General features: G+C 38.3%; 1 protein-coding gene across 5 annotated transcripts in view; it reads left to right on the forward strand.

Annotated features, from left to right (window-relative positions):
* Nucleotides 1–1,779: 1,779 nt before the first annotated feature.
* Nucleotides 1,780–24,175, forward strand: part of GABRB2 (gamma-aminobutyric acid type A receptor subunit beta2) — a 238,604-nt gene continuing 216,208 nt past the window's right edge. The window contains exons 1-4 of one of the 5 annotated variants that reach the window (XM_077895632.1): nt 1,780–1,938; nt 4,083–4,315; nt 4,472–4,563; nt 5,561–5,628. In XM_077895632.1, the coding sequence (XP_077751758.1) occupies nt 4,239–4,315; nt 4,472–4,563; nt 5,561–5,628 (237 nt within the window). In that variant the 5' untranslated portion in view covers nt 1,780–1,938; nt 4,083–4,238. Of the gene's footprint in view, nt 1,939–2,154; nt 2,374–2,886; nt 3,010–3,185; nt 3,393–4,082; nt 4,316–4,471; nt 4,564–5,560; nt 5,629–24,175 lie in introns of those variants that run through there. The other 4 variants (XM_077895631.1, XM_077895633.1, XM_077895630.1 and 1 more) reach the window with 4 other exon arrangements.

Here is a 24,175-nt window from a genome sequence, read left to right on the forward strand (position 1 = left end):
ATTTATTTGCACCAATTATGGTTTCCATAATATCTTATCTTTCCCACTTTATAATACATGCTACACCAGTTATAACTTCTATAATGGCTCTACCCACACTGGAATGTAAGCTCCAAGAGGATAAAAACCATGTTTGCCTTTTTCAATACATCATCCTCAGTGTTGGGTCAAGTAATATTTGACATAGAGTAGGTACCCGATACATATTTACTAAATAAATGAGTGAATATTATAGTAAAGACTAAGGAAGAGCAGATGGCTGGAGCCTGGTTTTATCTGGCATTTATGTACTTCATACTCAGAGATGACTTTGAATCATGATCTCTTAATAGTACTTGCATTTTTGCCTTTTTATTCTGCATCTGGGATCATGGAGGATGCTCTCCAGTAATTGACACATCTCCAGATTCCAGCAGTGCCTTCCTTTGCACATTACTGTTCCAATTTTCACATTTCTAGGCAGCATTATCAGTCTTCCAGAGAGACGTTCTAGTGTTGATTCTGCTGTACAATAAAGAACCACTTTAGATATAAGTTGGTCTCAGGTTTTATAACTAGTAGGAATATCTCTATGATTATGTTGCTCATATCTACTGGTAAGAGATATCCCTGGGATGTTACCATATAAAGAAAATATTCCTTTCTCTTTTCTCTTTTTGATTGCCTTTAATACCTTGCCTTCTTAACCTTATCTTAATTCCCTTGAAATGTCAGCTCCTCTCTTCTCAAGCTAGTCTATAGTAAGTGCATTAAATTTATGTCCACTCAGTCTTTATACATTAATGCTATTAAATCTTGTTTTCCTGCCCATTTATTATGCTTTATTCATTAAAAGTTGTTAGTATTTGTTAATTTCATGCCAAATGCCACACACATATCTACATCACTCTATAATCAAATGGAAAAGGTACAGTGATCATTCTCATCTTTACAGAAGAGTAAACTGTGGCTTAGACAGGTTAACTGACCTATCCAAGTCACAAAGATACTAAGTAAACAAACTGGGATTTGAACCCAAACTTCTGCCTCCAGTTCCTTTGAAGCTCTCAGTTTACACTGTGCTATTGTTTTACTTGCTGAGATGAAAGTGACTTTTATTTTAACTCTTTGCCCCCCTCTGCCTTAATTTTCTGTATAACATAAGGTTTCTACAAGTACTCGTTTAACTGTACTATTGTTAAACTGGGCTATTTTTATTAATGCTGGATGAAGGAATCTCTGGCATTGTTCTGTTTACTGATTTTTTTTTTTTCTCTCAATCCAAACTGAAGGGAGTCTAATAAGTTGGAGAGGCTAGCAGCGCATCAAGTGCAACATGGATAACTAATGGTCAGAAGGAAAATCCTGTTCTGGGGTGTTTTCAAGGAAAATGAAGTTTCTTAGGTTTTCACCAGTTAGTTACCTGGGGTTCAAACTGATTTAGGAACCCTCTGTATATAATCCTAGTCATCTAAACTTCGTTTTCCCTTCAATATATTAGCTTGTGTAAAAGATTCCCATTGTATAGAAGTATAAAAAGAGAGGAAAACTGGCAATTGTCCTCTGCCATAGGTCTATATTTTGTCCTTGTGATTCTCAACCCGAATAATTACAGATGGGAGAGCTACACATTTCATCCCCCTCTTCTCTGCCCCCCCCCCCCCAACCCCGTTTGTCCGTCTTTCTGTCTCTCGCAACGGACTTCTAGGTGCCTGGAACCCGTAGAAAGCCAAGCGGTAGAACTGCATAGATTGTGGCGCTGTTTTACCTGTCTCAGATTCAGCAACTGCCTCAGCGCAGGCACACAGCTCTACCTTCCTGCTCGCCGTTCCCTCCTAGGGGAGCTGTCGGACACCCGCCTCGAAGCCCTCTCGCTGCACCCTCGTTCCCCCGAGCCCCCCAGAATGACCCTCTGACCTAGGCAGCGAGGGGACGGCGGGGGTAGGGAGCTGTCAAGAGGTAAATGGGTCAGGGGCTTGGCGGGGACCAGGACCAGGAGTCCCGGGTGCTGCGGAGACCGGGGCGCCGCCAGCCCACGGCCGCTGCTGCCCGCGGCAGGCGCCCCTCCTTCGTGCGGACTCGAGCGGAGCCGACCTAGGACCGAGCGCTCCCGCGGTCCGGCGAGCTCAGCTGCAGCCGAGAGCCCGCGGCCCGGCCCGCAAGGTCGCGGACTGGGGGGCCGAGGCTGGGTCGTGCAGTGGTTAGCGACACGGGCTTTGGAGCCCGGTACGGGTTCCGCCCCTAGCCTCTTAGGTGACCTTGGGCAAGTTCCCTCGCTTCAGTGCGCCAGTTTCTAAACCCACAGGAGGAATTTAGATGGTGGCTAAATCCTAGGACTGTTGCAAGAATTGATCAATAAAGCACGTCTGGCAAGCAGTAGGCGCTCGGTTAACGGTGAGCGGTGATCTGTAGCGGGAGTCCCGGAAAACTGCTCGGGTCCGGGACGCAGGTTCTTCACCGAGGGGTGGGGGAAGCGGCAGCGGGCGCACCTGCCCCACATCCCCGCCCTCCTCCTCGGCGTTCCGGGGGAACTCGGGAGCACGCGAGAGGCGTTGGTCCCGGCCCCGGGCTCGCTCCCACGGCCCCGACCCCCAGCCCCGTAGCAGCTGCAGGCAGCCTCCCTCGAGCCGAGGACACCTTTCGGCGGCGGACTGAGAACCTCCCTCCCTCTCCCACCGCCGGGCTCGCTCGCTGCTCCTCCGGGTCCCGGGGGCGGCGGGGAGCCGGGCAAAGCCTCGGGCGGGAGGGAAGAGGCAGCCTTGGGGTCTGCGAGCGGCCCCCGCCCCGGGGCGCGGGGAGCGGGGCGCGGGGCGCGGGGCGCGGGCGCGGCGCAGCGGAGACAGCGGCAGAACGCCGGGCCCCCAGGCGCCCCCGGGCCCCTCCGTCACTTTGCCGCCTTCGAGGGACCGCTGTGGCTTCTCCTCCCCGGGGCGCACACAGCCCCTGCACGGCCGGGAGTCCCCAGCCGCCGCGCGCGCTCCCCCGCGGGGCCAGAGCTCGGGGGCGGCGCGCGCGGGCCGGGCCGGCGAGGTGAGGAGGGGCGCGCGGCGGGCGGGCGGGGGGGCGGGCTCCGGGGGCCGGGGGCCGGGGGAGGGAGGGGTCGGCCGCCTGCCCTCCCCGCGCCGCCCCGCCGCTCCCGCCCTCTCGCCCCCGCGCCCCCCACGCCCCCGAGTCCCGTCACCCCCTCACCCAGACCCCACCCTCCCCCATCATGATTTCCCAACGCAGAATCAGACCGAAACCTGGAGAGTCGGCGTCGCCTTTCTGCTTCCCTCGCCCCCCCTTCCTCCTTCTATAAATAATCCGGACTAGCGGGTCGGGCACGTCACACGGCAAGAAACCGAGACCCCGAGGTTTTCTTCTCTGGGAATAGGGGGCAAAGGGTGAGGAGGAGGAGGAGAAAGAAATCGCTCGTGAGTAGTGAAGAACAGCTTGCTCCTTTACCCCTCGAGCCGACCAGGCATCATTTGATTCTCCCTTTCTTTTTCTTTCTTTTCTTTTCTTTCTTTTTTTTTTTTTTTGATTTTTCATTTTCTTCCTTATTCTCTACTCCCCTGCCCGCCCCACCCCCCCCCCGCCCCAAATCCGACGGATTGCTCAGCGCTTCTCCCATTGGTGTCTTTCTTCCCTCCGCCTTGGACTGCTGCACCCCCCGTCCCTTCCCCCCACCCTCCACCGCGCAACCCCCACCCTTAGCACACATCTCGCCCCACGCAGGGAATGCTGTTCGCCAGGAAATAAAGTTCAAACTCCTCTGGTCGTAGGCTTGCTGATACCAGAAGTGGGCTCCCGGGCACCCATCTTCCTCTAGCACTCCACACCTGCTAGCTTTTAAATTCCTTATCTGGGTTTGCATATTTAAGAGGAAACACACACACACGCCCCAAAACCCCACAGCCCTCGAGGTGCAAAACTGCCTCCTGCAACTACCAAAACTTACCAGACGCTCTAGTTGTTTTTGTCTTAACGAAAGGAAAACAAAGATTTTACTCTGGGTCCCCCCGCGGGGTGCCTTTCCTTATTATTATTAAAATATGTATATATTATACATATATATGTTTTTCCTTTTTCCCCTTTAATTTTTTTTTTTTTTTTTTTCTTAGCAAGAAAATCTGCTCGGTCCCAGGCAGCCGCCGCTGCCCCTTTGATGTTTTGGTACACCGTGCGCATGCGCCTCACATTAGAATTACTGCACTGGGCAGACTAAGTTGGATCTCCTCTCTTCAGTGAAACCCTCAATCCCATCAAAAACTAAAGGGATGTGGAGAGTCCGGAAAAAGGGCTACTTTGGGATTTGGTCATTCCCCTTAATAATCGCCGCTGTCTGTGCGCAGAGGTAAGTGTGCCCAGCATTTCTCTTTTTCATTTCACTTTGAAGGGCTCTGTCTGCATACCTCTGTGAGCAGGGATCTGTAGTCAGAATCAGATAGATGCTGAAGACGCTGTGCCTGCTGCCTTATTGATGCCTGTTTATTGTCTTTTCTTTCTTTAGTGTCAATGACCCTAGTAATATGTCGCTGGTTAAAGAGACAGTGGATAGACTCCTGAAAGGCTATGACATTCGTCTGAGACCAGATTTTGGAGGTAATGGGGTTGCCTTGGAAATAAGAAACAGCCCAGCTGTAGCCTAAGCTGTCTTTTGAGCTTTGTGTGCGCTGTGTCTTCCCTCCCCTCACTGTGGGCTGCATGTGGTATATCGAATGTATCTCTCTCTGTATTACCATATTGAGAAAGTGATCCAAACTTATGCCGATTTGCTACTATTCAGCACTTAGATGGTCTTTCAGTGAGACCCTGTTAGGGTGCATAGATGACTGCTGTTCGTGAGGTTCGCTGCTGAAATCCTTTGCTTCACTGTTTTTGCTTCATTGAGATACAAACCTCTTAAGTTTAGTTAATGGTGTGCCCAGAAAACCTGGCTTATTGGAGGCCATCGTGAACATTTTTGAGAACAAAATGTGCAGGCAATTGGTTGAAAAGTGACATTAATCCCCTGTGCCCGCCTACTTTGGAAGAGTTCTGGCAATGGTTTAAAGTGGCTGATGTCTGGATATTATCCAGTTCTGGAAGCCCCACTGTTTGGGGAGGTGGGAGGGAAGGGGTTGGAGAGGACTAAGAGGTAGAGAGGGTAAGTAGGAGAAGGTCTAGGGACCTCTTGCTGCAGCCTTAGATACACTGATATGCCCATTTAATTTTGCTTTAGACTTACGAAGCTCAAAGAGTTAAAACCTGCGCACTGAAGGGGGGGGGGTGGGAAAGAATGAGGAGGAGGGGGTTTTAGTGCGATATATAAAATTGCCTCAGGCTAGACCGGTTCATTGTGCTTCTGCCAGTTGTGTGTGTTCTCATACTGAGACATCTACATATGTAGATAGAATTGGAATCCCCCTTCTACGAGGGCACGTGTGTACATGTTCCATAGAGCATTTCCTAGAGGAGTGCCTGGCACTCTTTTTTAAAAAGAGCAGGGAAGTGAAGAATATGAGGGATTTGGGGCAGAATGTCCCATGCCCAGTTACAACTCTTGTTGAGAATGAATGAAGTTCTGAGAAGTCACGTGGCTGGGTATCTTGGTTCGCAGGTCCCCCTGTGGCCGTGGGAATGAACATTGACATCGCCAGCATTGATATGGTTTCTGAAGTCAATATGGTGAGTACTGAGGTTTATGGTTGTGTCTCTGCAGACCTTCATTTGGGGACAGGAAGTAGGAAGGAGCCAGTCGGTGGGGGTGGTGTATGCATGAGTATGTATATGAAGTGGGGGGTGAAGGTTGGGGATTTTGCTTTGGAGCCCACTGTGTTGGAGGTTTCAAAGCATTTGCTTTTTTGGTTCCTCACAATTTTTCCAACCTGGTTTGGATACTTGGGAATTGGTACAGAGCAAGTAAAATGCCACATAATTCATGTGCAAAACACAGCCACATGCAGAAGATCCCCTGCAGAAGCCACTTTTCCTGAGGTGTAGTGGGAAACCAGATTCATCCAGGGTTTTCTGAGTTTGGATCAGGAAAAGAGGGAAGGGTTTTGATTTGATATTTCATGGGGAATATAACCTACAAACTAAACTGTTACAAAGAGGCTGAATAAATGACCCTGGGATACTGATGTCCACTTGTTGCTTTCAGAGATGGCCTCTTTACAGCTGATGGCAATCACCTCCTCCCACAATTGTTCACCAGCTCATAAGTCTGCTTGCCCACCAAAATAAATAACAGAAATCGGTCACTGTTTTCTAAAGGCAGGCTCAGACCCATAAGCCCTAGCCAGTCACTTCTGCAACGTTATTCACCGTATGTCTTAAGCTTGTACAGTTTATGGACAACAGTACTCATTGAATACCTGGTTGGACTTGGGGCAAATGCTAAGAGAAAAAGCCTCTGTGTTCTCGACCCAGGGACAGTTGTGGGGGGTTTGCTTCATGCAGGAGCGCCCCCTGCTGCCCATATTGGGGCACTGCAGACATACAAAACAATGCGAAGTGTCCCAGATACCCCTGATTAACTTGGGCTGCTCACTTGTTTCTCCAGTGGTTTTTCTACTGTGTTTTTGAAGTTTTCTCCTTTGGAAAAGTTTCTCTAGAAAGGTCACATTTGAATGTAAGATGCAAGTGTTACTTTCAATCCTGAAAACACACAGTACATTTCAAATCGTGTTGTGGCATGGTTCTTCCTAGAAATGAAATATACTATTTAAAGAAGAGGGTGAGGTGTGTAAAGTTTTATTCAAAAACACTTCTAAGCCAGACATCAGGACTTGAAAGTTAGGACACTTATTAATTAACTCAAGAGAGCCAAAGTACTAGGTAGTGGATATGCTCTCAACATTATGCAAATTTCCATATTCCCAGAATTCAAATAGAGAGCAGGCTCTAATAACCAGCCTTATCCCTGTACACTCTCCAAAGACAGGTGATAATCCTGAGGTATCACAAGATTATAAAACAGCTCATGACTACTCCTGGGAATATTCAACAGTTTCAGCATACATGTTTTAATGCCATGTATCCTTTTCTATTTTAATTATTGGCGACGTTTTTGTTGTATAAGATACAAACACAGACTGAGACAATATTGAGTGATCCAGAACCACAGATTTCCCACACATTATGAAAGTCCTCTGTTGTCTAGAGAATGCATCTTCCTTGGAAACCTGTTAATTTCTCAGCTATGCAAATATTTACTTTTGTGGGATTATGGAGGTCTTTCATCAGTTTAAATTTTGAGTTTTACCATAACCGTTTTAAAATGTCCCAATGTGGGTACCTCTCAAGTCTCAAACACTTGAATCTAAATTGTATCGCTAGAAACAAAGTGATATAGAGACCAGGTATGGTTCTTTGTGTCCTGTGTGGTTAAATTAGACTCCTTTCTTTTGCATTTTGACTTATTTGTGTTGTTTTTTACATAGCAACATCACAAAATGGTATTCTATGGAAAAATTAGGAACTAGAATCCAAACAGACAATGATGAGATTAGAAGTGGCTGTGGTAGGTCAGCTATGAACTTTAGATAGATTATATCCCCCAATTGTTTAGAGTAGTGTTTTTTTTTTGTTGTTGTTGTTTTTTGTTTTCTTAAGTTTTGCTCACCTTTTACCTGCATGCAGCAGTTTGGAGAGGCATCTGAGCTGGACACAATGCCAAGACCTGCTAGTCAAAATATAGACTCAGCTAAGGCGAGGTGTCATCTCTTGAAGCTATTTACTGTTGCTGAAAAATCATGGGATGTTGAAAGTGCAAAAACAAATGTCGGATTGTAAATAGGCCAGTACTGTAGCATTAATGATTAGAACCAAGTGCTAAAAATCCCATGTCAGATTCCTTTCTTAGCCTGCTGCTAACATATGTGGACTTGTCCGGACACATTCTTTACTTGTTGAAAAATTAACACTTATTTCAGCTAACAATAATGTATGTTATTTTTAAATATGCTTATTTGATTTGAAGCAACAGATGGGAAATTTCATCACTAGCGTGTAAAAAAAATAAGATGTTCGTGGCATACTGCCCCTGTACACAAGTCTGAAAGTATTTGTATCTTTTGATTATTTTTAATTCTGAAAGAATGATTGATTATCTAAGTTAAACCTCAAAATTAATTAACATATATATATATTTTTTTTGCCTCATTATCTTTTGTGAAATGCAACCTCTGGTAATTGTAACTTTCTTTTACTATAGCAAATCTTCCCTTGAGGGATGGTAAACAACAGACCATTTAGATTGTCAATGGTTCATTTGTACTGAAGAACCCTGTCAATTTGACGCTTCTGGTAAATTACAATGATAGAAATATCTGAACCAAGTCAAGAGTCTTGAATGCTAGTTCTGCTTCTGCTGCTCAGTCATCCTAAGGAAATTTACAGACAGGTGCGGCTCAATTTCTTCACCTGTTAAAGGGAAGGAATAGTCCCATTTTACCTATCTCAGGTGACTATCAGAATTAATAAAACAATATATGTGAAAGTATTGATGTTCCGTTAACAGAGCTTATGTAGAAGACTGAATAACAGGCTATCACACAAGAGACTCTTTCCATTCCAGCTGCTGCCCTAAATGTACTTGGGTCAATAATTTATATTACCAGGTCTCAGGGTTTTTTAATGTTTGAAATGAGAGGGGACATGTTAAATTGACTTTCAACTCAAAGTTATATGTGTTGCTGGTTTGCTTTATTATAATAGCTCTGTTGAGTACAAAGAAGCTCCAGGAAAACTTGGAAATCCAGCATAAATGTAAGGAAAATACAGAATTCCTAAATATTACGCCGTTTTGAGTTCTTACTCATGAAGGTGAAGATGGTAGCTTGCTCAGGTGACTCTTGGCCCAACGCTAGATCTTTGGAAGAATGTGATTTCAATTAGAATGCTCCTGAGCAGAAAGCCTGGCTTTAGAATGAAGTATTTTTAGATGTCTTGGTTACATTGGCAGGAATCTTTTTGTTAAGACTCTTTGATGAAAAGTGCATTTTAAGATCCAAAATTGGCTCTGAGAATTATGGACCGAAATAGCTTTCTCTTCATTTAAAGCAGATTCTTATCCATCTTGAAACAACACATTTGCCAACCAAAGAGTGAAGCAATATTTCACTTTTGAGGAAATAGTTCTAGTAAACACACACACAAATTACCTTTTTATGGAGTGGCGAAAGAAGAAAAGTGCTGCTTTTTTTAAAACAGATGTTTTCTTGCATCACCAGATGCACAGTTTAAAATTCAATTCAACACAAATGCTTATTTAGCAGCTACTATGAACCTGCCATGTTGTTAGACCTTAGAGACAGAGCAATAAGATTGATTTGCCTCCTGACCTCATGAGGCTTAATATCTAGGTGTTCACTATTCTTAATTCTTCTGTAGACTATTACTGTACTTATACTTAGCACAAATCTTATCTTTTCTCCAAAATTTTATTTGTGAGCAGCCAGTTGTTTACCTAGTGGTCTGTACCTCCCATGGGTTCATTTGGTATTTCCCCCCTTCAAATTGCTGTATAAATTACATATTCATTCTTTCTTCCTAGTTTATGTTTATAAACTGCATGTAAACAGTTATAGTAGATCTCCCCATGTGATTTTTGCTCTATACATAAAAGTTGGTTGGATGTTTGACTCCTGGTTAGTGCCACAAATATTGGGTGACCTATTTGTTCCAATAGAAGCAATTTGTTATTATTCACTAGACACTGTACCATAAATGTGGAGAAACAGAACATGGAATCATAGGCTTCAAATTCAAGGCATTCACTGTTTAACCAAGGTGGAAAGAATCATAATGCAGGATTAGAAATGCTTTGAAGGAGAAAATACACAGACCATATTGGGAATACAGACTACTGAGATATTACACAGAAATTACTAGTTGAAGGTGGGATTAGAGGACTATGGATAGATATTCTAAGCAGAAATATTGGCACATAGGAGAAAAAAACACAGGAGAGATAAACGGGGTTAGGTATTAGCCAGTAGCTTTAAATGGCAGGAATTGGGAGTGGGAGTAAGAAGATGATAAAAGCTGGTATTGAGATCATAGGTGGTGGTCAACTTATAAAGACCATTTTTTTTGCAGCTTCCTAAAGAATTTAAATTTTGTTTCAAAGACTGTAGGGACCCATGAAAGGATAGGAGTATTGTATGAATAGATTCACATTTCAGGAAGATGCTTCTGAAATATGGAGAGTTAAACAAGACCTAAAGTTGGGAGATAAGGTGAAACTCCTTGCAAAAATAAAGGAAGAATTGATGAATTGAGGCAGGGACATAAAAGAGAAGATATAAACCTGGGGCACTTAACAAGATAGAAGCAAAAGGACTTGGTAAATCCCAAATTTCTGATGGTACCATTTATTGATATGGAGGACACAAAAAAAGCAGCCAAGTTGGAGGTGAGGTGATGGACAGGCAGTGAGCTCAGTTTGGGATGTTGACTTTTCTACAAACATGAAATCTCCTAATGGAGGCTGGAAAATATAGATCTAAAGCTACATAAGAAGTCATGACTAGAGAGATGAACTTGGACATCGTCAGGATATAAGTAGCAATTATAACAGTGGGTAAAATGGGTAAAATTAAAAAGGGAAGATTATAAGACAGCTATAAATGGATATCTGGTGAGCACTGTAATTTAAGTGGAAGAAGACTGAAAAGGAGTCCACGAAGATTAATAAGTAGCTAAGTAACAAAGAGTTAGGAAGAGAACCTGCAGATAAAAGTGTTTTGGAAGCTGAGGCACAAGAGAGTTTCAAAAAGAAGAAAGTGGGGCGCCTGAATGGCTCAGCCAGTTAAGCCTCTGACTTTTGGTTTCAACTCAGGTCATGATTTCAGGGTTGTGGGTTATGGCTGCCTTAGGATCCTCCCTTGGTGGAGAGTTGGTTTGATAATCTCTTTGTCCCTCTGCCCCTCCCCCCACTCATGCTCTCGCCTGCGCTCGCGGGTGCTCTCTCTCTGTCTCATCTTTAGATAAGTAGATAAATCTTAAAAAAGAAGAAGAAAGTCGTCAGCGGTGTCACATGCCACAATGATCAATTGAAGTAAGTTCTGAGGCTTAGCTCCCAAGTATAGTAGTAATAAGAGCTCTCTGGTAAACATACAGGAGCTTTAGTAGTTGGAAACTATACTTTTGAAAATTTTGGATCTAAAGTGAAGTAGGGAGAGTGTAATTGTTAAAAGGAATGATATATAATTTGGAAAAGTTTCCTTTAGAAGGGAGTAAGTTGCAGATACAATATAATAGATGAGTGAGGTGGCAGGAAATGAAGCTAAAGAAAGGCTTGCTTGATTGAAGACCTCTATATTCTCTCTGACATGGAAGACACTTTCTGTTGAGAATAGAAGAGGTTAAAATTGGCCTCTGTGGAAAATGGGTAAGTTAATGAGGTTGCCTGGGGCACATAGAAGGATAGCCAGGAAGCAGAAAACATGGTTGAAGGGTATGGGTAAACTCACCGACCACAGGCACACTTAACTCTAAGTAAATTATGCTTAGAAATCTTCCTACCCAACTTTTAGCAAACTGTTATGTTCTCTTCTTCTTTTGCTTCCCCTCCTTCCCACTCTCTTACCCCTTTCCCTCTCTTGTACAGTAAGCAACATTTTTCATTGTCATCATGATACTAATATAATACTAATATAATAAAATAATTACAGTTAATTCTTATTGAGTTCTTAACTCATGTAAGTATCCTGTTAATTTACACTATCTCATCCAATCTTCTGATAAAAACAGTGTGATGGCTTCTATCAACCTATTTAACAAAAGAGGAACCTGAGGCCCAGGGAGGTTGAGTGACTTGTTCAAGGTCACACAGCTAGCAGATGACTGATTTCACATCCCTTAATTTTAGCCATATGATTATACTGCAGTTTTACATGTAGCAAGGCCTCATTAAAAAAAAAATATATATATATTTTCATTCCTTGAGGACCCTATTTTGTTGTGTTTGTTTTTATTATTTTTTTAAACAGTGGAGAGATCAGATAAACTAATCCTCACTCTCTCCAACCTTAAAAAATTCTTAATTTTATTAAAGTGATTCCAAGTAGGTACTTTAGCCAATGTATATTAAATATAAGAAATGGTCCCCATCCGTGAGATACTTATACACTAAATTACATCTATTGAGCATAATTTAAACTATGCAATAAAGGAAGACTTTCATAAGATCTTGAAGAATCCAGGATATCTCTTGTGTCATAATTTGTTTCATTATGAATGGGTGCTTTTTTTTAACTTGTCTAATAATTTTCTTGTTGCTCCAAAAGAATCAGATAACCATTAAGGCCAGTAATTGCCAGGACATAGTGGCTGCTATATGTTTAAGAACCATAAACTCAGTGGTTATGGCTGTGAGTGAACATTATGTACAAAAGACCACACCCTTTCCCTTAATTTTTTTTTATTATAAAGACTTCATTTTCAATTGAACTTTTTTTCCACCGAAAACACATTTTCCAATTTCTGATAAATTTCTCCTGCAAATAATTCTCTTAAAGGTGGTTGATTTTTTTCCTTTTTTTTTTTTTCCCCAGATCTTTCTTTCCTCCATCCCATGTAGTATAAATGAGACTCATTATAAAGATTGCATCTCTAGAAGACTTACCTATCTTTAAACATCTATGCCACTTGATATTACAGCTTATAAACCTATTTTTTTCTTGGGTTTGTCTAAGACAAATTTTTTGCTGTTACTTCATGGGTACCTTGAACAATGTTCTTGCTTAACTATGGCATGAAATAAAGATATGATTACAATTAAAGATATATGATTACTCTGCAAGAGAAAGCAGGCTAAGGAAGTGTCTCAAGTTTCATATTTTAGCTCATCATGTGTACTTCAGTGCACCTCTATCTACCCCCACTGAAATTCTGAAATGGTTGTGGGAATTTTTTTAAGAATGTAAGTCAGACAAAGTGTTTTCCCTAGTTATATGGGAGGGATATGTGTGTATGTTAATTTTGGGAAATGGCACTGATTTATTTTGTGATCATTCTATAACAAGATTTCCTTACCCTCAGCATTATTTTCACTTCAGACCAGAAACTTCTTTGTTGTAGGGGAGCTATCATATATATTGTGAGGTATTTAACAGCAACCTTGCCTCTGCCTTCTAACCACCAGAAGTACTCCTGGTGTTGTGAAAACCAAAAATGTCTCCAGAAAATGTTAAATGTACCATGTGGTGTAAGGAGATTGTCCCCAATTGAGAAACATTGGTGTAAAGAATGGTGTTGTGGATGTTGTGGTATTGTTTCCAACCAAGCAACTAGAAAAAAGAAGAGATTTGTCATTGAGATTTTTCTCATTGATCTGTTGCTTAATTACCATTTGCATGTATGTTTGGTGGTACATTGTGTCAAAACCAATCTTAAAAACATCAAAAGCAAAGATTGTATACATCCTCATCACTTCATTAAACCTGTATTTTAATTGATCTGTATTACCTTCTAGTTCTCATCTATTTGTTTATTCATATTTTATACATTATACTTATTTTGTAGAGAAAATTTTAGTCTACATTTTCACTTAATACACTGAGTATTTTTACAGACGTATGCTTTCATTAAAAAAAAAAGTACACATCTCTACTATCACCAGTGTGAATTGATGTGTATTTTTCCACAATCTTACAAACATATACATGAATATAATGACATTTTATTTTTTATTCACTCTGTATTTTTTCAAAGAACAGTTTTAATATACATTTTATAGATTATTAATCATAATTCTAGCTATCAATTATTTGAAAATAAACATTTATTTTTACTTTTGCACCATTAACAAATTAACAATAATATACAAAATAGAGAACTGCATTTAAATAGCATATAAATGGAAATTTAAAAAAATTCATAAATCAGCTTGACTCATATTTACACAGCTACTCTTTACTGTTTCTATTCTGATATTACTCAGTTTTTCTTTTTTCTTTTTTTTTTTAAAGACTTTATTTATTCATAGAGACACAGAGAGAGGGAGAGAGAGAGAGAGGCAGAGAGAGAAGCAGGCCCCATACAGGAAGCCTGGCATGGACTCCATCCCGGGTCTCCAGGATCACACCCCAGGCTGCAGGCAGCGCTAAACCGCTGCACCACTGTGGCTGCCCGATATTACTCAGTTTTTCAAAATCAATTTACATTTATCAGATGACAAAAAAACTTAGAAACAGTTAAAAGAGGAATAAGAGGAAGGATGGTTATGAGTTTTTAAAAGACACAAACACAAGGTTTATATGTTGGCTCACAGTTATGCATTTTATTTACAAAATACATATATTACTTAACAAGGAAAGAAATGGGTTTATATTATCCTGTCCCTATTTATATGGAAAAATATAGGAATGTTTTTAGCTCATTGGCTCTTGCTGGTGCTGATTTTGTTAACATTCTATTGGCATTTTTATTGCCAAGTCTCATTTTTCCTTGCTCTATAATTTGGCACTTACCGCCTACTTACTTGCCAAGAGGTCTTAACTTAGAAGTAATTGGCAATTGAAGATAAAATAACTTCTCTCCTAACACAATAGCAACAATTAATGAAGTTTTAGAGGTGAATCTACATATATCTTAGAAAAATGATACAAAAGTAAGCCACAGAGGAAGATCAGAGATGCATGGACAATAGCTATGTGTGAAGCTTAATTGCATAGGACCTGCCTGCCATGCAGAGGAGACCTTGGAAATTCTTGGGTGATGCTGTGACATGATGAGAAAATCTGAAGCAGCTTCACAAAGAGTGAAGAAGGCAGGAGACCCTAAAGGAAGTATGAGAAAGTTGAAAAATGTTTTCCAGCTCTGATTTTTATTTTTATAAATGTCTTTTGGAGCCCCCACACTAGTTTTATTGACACAAAGGATGAAAATATTTAGAAAAAACAAAAGCTGAAACAAAGAGTATGAAATGGAGGAGAGATGAGCACCTTAGCACAGTGTTGTTACGATGAATAAATTAGTAATAGCTATATCAATTATTTAGTTTTAAGATGTCTGAAAAAAATCAGAAATACTGATATTTTACTATGCATTTCAGGATTATATAATTTGGCTATTCCTTGTTTAGAAAGGTAGCTATTTAATTGGTTAGTAATAGTAGTATTGCACATTTGTATATTGAATAGCTTCCTATAAATTATTTATGGCTGCCTAATTATAATTCTGGAAATATCTGCTTCAACTTGAGGCCTCAATGATTAAGCATCTTGAGATTGCTCCTCTACAGATCAATAATTCAGTGCCTAATTGGTACAACACCATTGGATCAAAAACATTTTCTAAAATGTTTATCTACAGACTCTTCCATGAAGTTTTATAAATTAGTTTTTAAAAGCCGTCTTTCACTCAGCTATTTTATTTTACTTTTTAGATAGAAATGATGGCTGCATCGTGAGAATTTAATCTGTCTACTTGACTTGCTCAGTAAATGTGTATTTATTTATCTATGCACTAATATATAATGTACACTATCAAACATACTTGAAATACATTTATTTTTAAGATTTTATTTATTTATTTATTTATTTATTTATTTATTTATTTATTTATTTATGAGAAAGAGTGAGAGAGAGCACAAGCAGAGGGAGAAGCAGAGGGAAAGGGAAAAGGAAAGGGGAAAGAATGTCAAGAGGACTCCATGCTGTGCATGGAGAGCCTGAAGTGGGGCTTGATCCCACCACCTAGAGATCATGACCTGAGCCAAAAACAAGAGTCAGACACTTAACCCACTGAGCCACCCTGACACCCTTCAAAATAGAGATTTAGAGAGTTTGATAAAATACGTACTAAGTTATATTTTTATCTCATGCTCATCTTTTTTTTTTTTTTTTCTCATGCTCATCTTAACACTGCTTTGGTTTTTCATTTTCTATGAAAACTGAGAAATAGTGAATAATAATGGGAATTAAAGGCTGTTTTATTCTGCATTATTATTCTGCTAAGGGGAAATATTAGATAGTATGGCTTGTAATAGAGATAATTTAAAAGTGACTGTTTTCTGTGGAAACAGTCCCATTTAGTCCTAGCTTCCAATTTCTATAGCTTTAACATCTAGTAAGTGATATTTTAGAGAGTGTGCTGTTCGTCCCTTCCAGGATGGAGCATTTGTTTTTTTTTTTTTTTTTTTTTTTTTTTTTGGAGCATTTGTTTTAAAATAAGTATGGAATCTTCCTGCTTCTTAGGACTACATAAGTTAACTGGATTTTACAAAGGACTGTATAGTCACACAGTCAAGGCAAATCTACCCTCATTATGTTTCTATTTATTTATACTTAAATACTGAGATAGTTGTACTTTCGTACAATATTTTGGCAAGTTAAAAAAATGCTACCAGTATTCTGGTTGTAATTGCTTTGAAATTTGAAAGAAAATTTACTTCTCAACAATATTGGTTCTTTCTATTGAAAAACATACAATGTCTTACCATTTATACATATTCTATTATGTCCTTCAGTAAAATTTTATAGTTTTCTACCTGTAAGTCTTTCACATTTCTTGTTAAATGTATTTAGGCCTTACATAATTCTTGGTAAATTAACTATTCAATACTTTACAGTTTTTATGGTTATTGTGAATAGGATTTTTATATCCAATGATTATTTTTGATTCTTGGTCAAAAGAATAAATGCCATATAATCATATGAGAAGGTGTTTTTTATCTTTACAACTCAGAGTACTATTTCCATTTCAATTTATGCATAAGGTACATTAGGTGTCACTAGCCTGTTCTATATATATATATATATATATATCACTTTTTTGCAGCTTATTATTCCTAACCAACTTAAACATTTAAAATGGCTATCTTATTTCAATTTCAACCTCCAACATAGAAGCCACTTACTTGGCCCCATAAAACCAAGATGAATTACCACTAGAGGCATAGTCTTAAAGATTCCTTCTATTCCTTTAACCTTATTGAATAAAATTTAGATTTAAAGCAGAAGTCTCTGCTTAATATATCCCATTTTTATCTTGCACATTATGAAATTTGTGAAAATAAAAAAGCTTTTTTTTTTTTTTGATGTAGTGAGCCAAATCATCATCACATGCTACATTTAAACTCTGGCAACCATTACTTGAAGTATGGATAATTTAATTACAAATAGTTGAAGAGAGTATATTTTATATCCAGAACAATTACAACCAAAGAACAAAGCAATGTAATTGACAGAGTGTGTGAATATTACCACAAATACCAGTTTCAGAGTGAAGACTTGTCTGGATTTATTACTAAACCTGATCATGACCTTTAATTCACAGACTTGATGACCAAAGATTGAGAACTGTAAAGGCTCTCCCATTATGGTTATATAAATTCATAAGTGATTTGACCAAGTCAGTGTATTTACTGAATAGTTTACTGAGCAGTTTTAGTTTTCATGTTGAATCCTTCAGCTAAATATGGTTTAGTTGTGCATGAAGTTTAAGATTCCTAGAAAACATCCCAGTATATGTTACAAAACTTTAGGGAAAGCATAGCATACCATATACATCTTAAGAGATTTTAGTGACTCGTTAGTTGAATTGTAACTTTTGTATTGGTTAAGTCAGTAATGCCCTTAAGGAAAAGCAAAAGCTCAGATATAGGAGAAAAGGCTTTCTATAAACTAGTCCAGCATTGTCCGTAGCATATAGTTTTTGGCCATCACACACACATACATTGATAAAATTGAGAGTACATTTTTTCTGTTTAAACAAAAAGTTACCACCGTCAGGATGAATTATTTAATGCTGGTTAATTTAAATTAGATGCATTAGTAGATGGGGATATAATATGAAATAATAATGGCACATGCATCAGTTTGAAAAGACTATATTTCCTCAGACAGGAAAATGTGTTTATGATTAAATATAGGCAAACTGAGAGTGGAATTCCATGCTGTTTTGCATGGGTTTAAATATACATTTTTACTTGGAAAATGTCTATACTAGATGAATGTTTTTAAAATTAAAGTATTGATGTGCTACACATCAATGAATTTAGACTTCTGACTGATATATCAAGAAAGGCTTGAATTTTCTTGACAACTATGTTTTGGTTCTATTTATTTTCATAAAAATACAATTCCAGTACTATCGTAAATAGAATACTAGCACAATTGAAAGGGGATTTTTTTAAAAAGGGAATTTGATTCTTAGTCATCTATAGATTTATTCTCCTTTCTAAAAGATAATCATAACATTTATTTTCAAAGATATATTGTAGGATGTTTTATTTTTAAACTGTATTTTAGTCAGATGTGCTTTTGATAATCATGCTCATCTTTTTTCAGCTAGTGTTGTCTAAAAGATTATTTATATTTTAGAGCAAAGGTCAACCAAATGTTGCCAATATTTGCTTATTTTTATAAGTAAACTTTTAAAAATATTTTATTTATGTTTGATTTGCTAACATACAATGCTCATAACACCCAGTGCTCATCCTCAAATGGCCTCCTTACTGCCCATCACCCAGTTACCCCATCCCCTCGTCCTTATCCCCTTCTACAACCTTTGTTTGTTTTCCAGAGTTTGGAGTCTCTCATGATTTGTGTTTTTCTCTAATTTTTCCTCACTCAGTTTCCATCCTTTCCCTTGTAAGTAAACTTTTATTGGAACACATTCAAGCTTATTATCCATACCTACTTTTGCACTTTAGAGGCAGAATAGAATAATTACAACAGAAACCACATGGTCTACAAAGTCCAAAATATTTACTCTGCGGTCATTACAGAAGAAAAGTCTCTGACTTGTGTTTTAGGACAATAAGTATGGAATAAAAATAAAGTACTCTGGATATATAAACCAGGAAGAGGAAGCATGTGAAATTGCATACCATTGTTTTTGCTTACATATTTGCTTGGATTTTGCTTGAGTTGGAGATGGTTCAAATTAAATAAGAATGTATTTAAAGTGTAGTTTCATGGAGAAGTACATCTCTGTTAATTAAGATTATAGAAAGCATAAAAGAGAAGACATATTTAATATTAAAATTGAGATTTTTATAAAAAAATAACATGAGGCTCTCTGTCACTTACTATTTTTTGATTTGCTCCTTAATATCATAGATAGTTTTATTTTTTTAAAAGATTTTATTTATTTATTCATGGGAGACACAGAGAAAAGGCAGAGACTTAGGCAGAGGGAGAAGCAGACTCCTCACAGGGAGCCTGATGTGAGACTCAATCCTAGAACTGCGGGATCATACCCTGAGCGGAAGGCAGATGCTCAACAGCTGAGCCACCCAGGCGTCCCAATCATAGATAGTTTTAAAAACAGAATGATAGTAACTTATGTTCAGGTTTGCTCTAGAAGTAACTGAGAATTTGTATGACCTAAAAATGTATGGATGCTTCTTAGAAGATTAATATATTAATATAAGAATTAGAATCAAGAAAATCTTTTCTACTCATAGTCCTTACCAGTTTCTCTCCACTGAGAAATAATCCCATAGCCCATTAAAACATACTCATGAGGTCAAGACCATGTCTGCTTTTCTGACTTTTGAACTACTTTCAGATCTAGCTCAAAATGGTCTGACTCATGGAAATTATGTAAGCAGTGAGTTAAATTGGTAGTAGAATAAGCTATAATCTCTCTTATTAATGCTTCTTGCTCTTAAGAGATTATAGCACAACAAAACCATAGTTTTGTTCAGAAGTTTTTATCATTGCTTACTTTTAATCTGCAATTTTTATTCAAAGATATTTTGGTTGATTTTCAGAATTTGTTCTGGAAGTCATGGTACAGAGCTATCATAGTAGTTCTGCTTTTATGTAAGGATCTGCATATCAATGGTGATGACAATAGAATACACAGAATTCAAATGGTTCCCAACTTGACATCTTTAGGCAGTTCCCATTCCTTTCTGAAGTTTGTGCACTATAATTATGGGTAGGATTAAAACTAAACCTAAGAGTAGAGCTAGACAGGAGTACCAGATTGTACATAAAATGAGATATAGCTATTGTGACTTAACTGCTAATAAATATGCCATAATATTTCAGATTAAGAAGAGCAGGGATTTCAACAATGAACTAATTTAGCCTACCAGATAAATAAAGCTTTAACTTCAGTCCTTAAAACTGTTTATTGGGACACCTGGGTGGCTCAGTGGTTGAGCATCTGCCTTCAGCTCAGGGTGTGGTCCTGGAGTCCCCAGATGGAGTCCCACATTGGACTCCCCTCAAGGAGCCTGCTTCTCTCTCTTCCTATGTCTCTGCCTCTCTCTCTGTCTCTCGTGAATAAATAAAAATCTTTTAAAAAATTAAAAAGAAACTTTTTATTAAAGTTGAACGTCTTTAAAATCGGTTGAAATGTATTTAAAGAACAAAATTAAACAATCTGCTTTTTATTGCTTGGTTAGAACTAAATACATTTGGTAGTTATGTTTCCAACCATAAGAGGAAACCGTTTTCTTTCTTAAATCTGATAAAGGCAGGTTTGTTTATGAAAATTTCTGGGGTGTATGTTTTTTCTTTGATAGTTTTATAAACATTGGTAGCATTTTGCAATAGTTGAAGGCCTGGGTCATGGAATTTTGTCTCTTCTTATTAGCTGTGTAATATGGTCCTAATAACCTGATTCCATAAATCATCACTTTTCTCATCTATAGGAGTAATAATGGTATCATCCTCAAAAGATAATTCTAAAAATTAAATGATTTAATATACAGAGAGAGCTTAGTATAGTTATTTACACATAATAAATCTCAATAAATTATATTGACTATTAACATTACACTCAAAATTAATTTTGTATTATGCCACAAGACCTCTGATACATTCATGATTTCAGTTTATGAAGCATGGACATCAGGTCAAGAGTACTGATATCTTGAAAAGAACATAATCATGTGATGATCAAAGAAGCTTTGTGCTAGAAAGGAATCCTAGGACATTAAGCTAGTATTCAGGAGACTTAATTCTAACTCCAATTCACCTACACACTAGTGTGTGATCTCAGGTATGTCATTCTTTCCCCTCTGTGGACCATAGTTATGTTTCTGTGTGTGGGATGGGGACAGGAGTGGGGATGAGGGCAATGATTGTATTGATATAACCTTCTAGGGGCGCCTGGGTGGCTCAGTGGTTAACTGTCTGTCTTTGGCTCAGGTCATGATCCTTGAGTCCTGATATTGAGTCCCACATCAGCTCCCTGCAGGGAGCCTACTTCTCCCTCTGCCTATGTCTCTGCCTCTCTCTCTGTGTCTCTCATCAATCAATTAATCAATCAATTTTTAACCTAGTTCTGAAACCTGAAAATCTTTGAATAAAAAAAAAGCAGTTTTTAAAATTCATTTTTAATTGTTAACTTTGCAACCAAAGTTGGAAAACACTAGGGGAAACAAAAGATAGCATTGCTTATTACACCAGGAAAAAAACTGACAAACAGTAGTTGTGTTGTTTATCAGAAAGTGTGCTTCTTTCCAATGGAATATTTTGCAGTTGTTTTGCAGAATAAGCACTTTACTAATTCTTTAGAGCTTTAGGAGTATAATCCTCTCAAGGTGTCTGTCTGCAGGAGTCTGCTATGAAGTTGTTAGATGCTAATACCTCTGGATTCTAATATCTGTTCATATTTCTGAATTTTATTGAGAAGCTAAAATGCAAGATACAACTCTACTCTCTTGCTGAAGGTAGTTTTCTTTCCGAATCAAACATGTCTAATCTTAAATGGGTGATAACAACTAGGGGGCTGTTAATCGTATGATTCTAACAAGAGCTGTATGTTCAACAGATAAAGATCCAAGGTTCATAAATGGAAAATGACACCCTTCTTATTGTAATTAGCATGGGATTTCACCTTGGGAAATGTAGATGCCCTACAACATGGCTTCATAGCTACTATTTGCTTTCTGTGATGGAAGAAAATAAAAGAACTGATTGTACAGTTTAGTAATGCTGGAAAGACAATCTGTCTTCTCTGATTCATTTGGAAGTTATTGCCAAAGTCATTCTTAGTGAAAACTCTTAAAATAAAATACAAATGTTTAGAATACATGTCCCTTCCTACCTTTAAAGTTTGATTTACCTGCTTTGCTGAGACAGAAAACTATTATTTGTCATCACAGAGTTGCTCAGATCTCAACCTCCATAGTTTGGTTTAGATATGGTCTTTCAACAGTGCATCATGGCCCATTATTTTCTTGAATTTTATTATATGCTACCAAGGCTATTTCTTAGTTCTGTGTGAATACTTACAACAATGATTAATACTATTATTTTTATCACATTTGAGGATTTTAAAAGTTCTTTTTTTTTTTTTTTAAGTTCTTTAGTATAATCTACTTCATTTGATCTTCCTGCTGTTCCTGGGAGATAAATATAACAAGTTGCTTGTATTTTTTCCCTTGCTTCCTGCCTTCCTTCCTCCCTCCCTGTCTTCCTCTCTTCTTCCCTGACTTCCCCCCTTCTCTGTCTTTCTCAAAAATAAAATCCAGCAACATTAAGTGATTTATTAATGCTAAGTCATATTATTAATTAAATAGAATTTGAACTGATTTTTACAAACTCAAATCTGGTTCTATTTATTAATTCAGGAAGCAAGTTATTGGAACTATGATTTAGGAAAAGATTTTTAAAAATCTGAAGAAAGAGTGATAGAGGTTTTAGTGACCATGGATAAAGTACTTGGAGTAAGCACCAAATATATTCCTTTAAAGAGTCAATAAACCTAATAGTTAATCCAAAAGGAGCAGCTTGGATTTGCTAAGCATCATTTCATTTTAATGCCTTGGGTAATCTCAGGAAACCACTAAAACCAATGTTCCTTCAGCTTGTCTGTCCCCATGAGATTTGTCTACATTTGAAGAATTGGCACACTTAATCAAGCATCATAAATCATAGATTGTTCCAAGTCACAGCCAACAAATTAGACCTTCTGCAGAAAACCCCCCAAAATCAGTAAATGTCATTTGCTATCCCTGTTTTCTGAAGCAGTGTATTATAGTAGTAATTGATTGTTTGGAATGCTTTACTGATCATTGAGATCTAATGTGGCAAGCTGTGATGAGAAGTTTAGCCTTGCTCCGTTTTTGTTCATTTTAGAAAGGCAAATATGATTTTCTTTGGGCCTACAGCCTATACCAAAATGACAGAGTTTCTCCTCTGGGATAGCCAGGGTACCAACTGTCATAGGACATGCATTTTTGTGAACTGGTTTCACAGTAAATGGTCTGGGCACTGACAAACTGCATTAACATCTCAACCATGTGTGAATTAGGCAGATTACTTAATTTCTGAGCCTCAATTTCTTCATCCATCCAACGAAGTAAATTTTGAGTTCAATGAAGATTAAATATGATAATTTCTTTAATGTTTTTAGTACACTTCCTGTTCAAGGAAAAATTAGCTTTGAGGGCACCTGGGTAGTTCAGTCGGTTGAGCGTCCAACTCTTGATTTTGGCTCAGGTCCTGATCTCAATGTCATAATATCGAGCCCCACATCAGGCTCCATGCTCAGCGTGGAGTCCACTTAAGATTCTCTTGACCTTTTTCTCTGCCTCTCCCACTCATGCTTTCTCTCAAATAAATTAAATCTTTAAAAAATTATCTTTCTTATATATGAAAATTGGCTATCACATTATGTCAAAAGGGATACTATTCCCAAATAAGTTATGTAAAAGAGATACAATAATGGCAGCTGGGTACTGAATATTAAGAATTTGAATAGGTTAAAATAATAAAATAATTTTTTTCATTTTGTAACCACATAGTTTCATGAAGATTTGTTCTTTGATAAATTAAAGTATAAAAATTACTAAAGTAGAAAGGCATCTTGCAATTCATCAAATCCAAATCTCTTTATTTTATGATGAAAGAGCTGAGTATCAGGTAAGTATTCAAGGTTATAGGTGACATAAGGCAAGTACTCCGACATGTAGCTTTTATAAGCTACTCCTTCCTACATACTAAAGGCTGCCACAGAAATATTTCCTAATTATACAACTCACATAATCTCATGGCCAGGTGGATGGTGTGGTTATTTTTCTAAAAGTTTCTAGGAGCTTCTTTTATCTTTAATGTTCTTATAATTCACTTAGTGGTAAATTATCCTAAAAGCAAGTAGCTATGGTTCATTTTCTGCTCCATTTTAATGAAAAATCTAACATCAACATTGGCTAAAGAAAGGAAAAACAATATTGGAAAAGATAGCTATAAAAAAAATATGGTCATGGTGTTAGATGCCATTTAAATAGTCAAATGTATTTTCTATTATACCTTGA

Source organism: Canis aureus, chromosome 4, assembly GCF_053574225.1.
Source record: "Canis aureus isolate CA01 chromosome 4, VMU_Caureus_v.1.0, whole genome shotgun sequence".
Classification (NCBI taxonomy): Eukaryota; Metazoa; Chordata; class Mammalia; order Carnivora; family Canidae; genus Canis; species Canis aureus.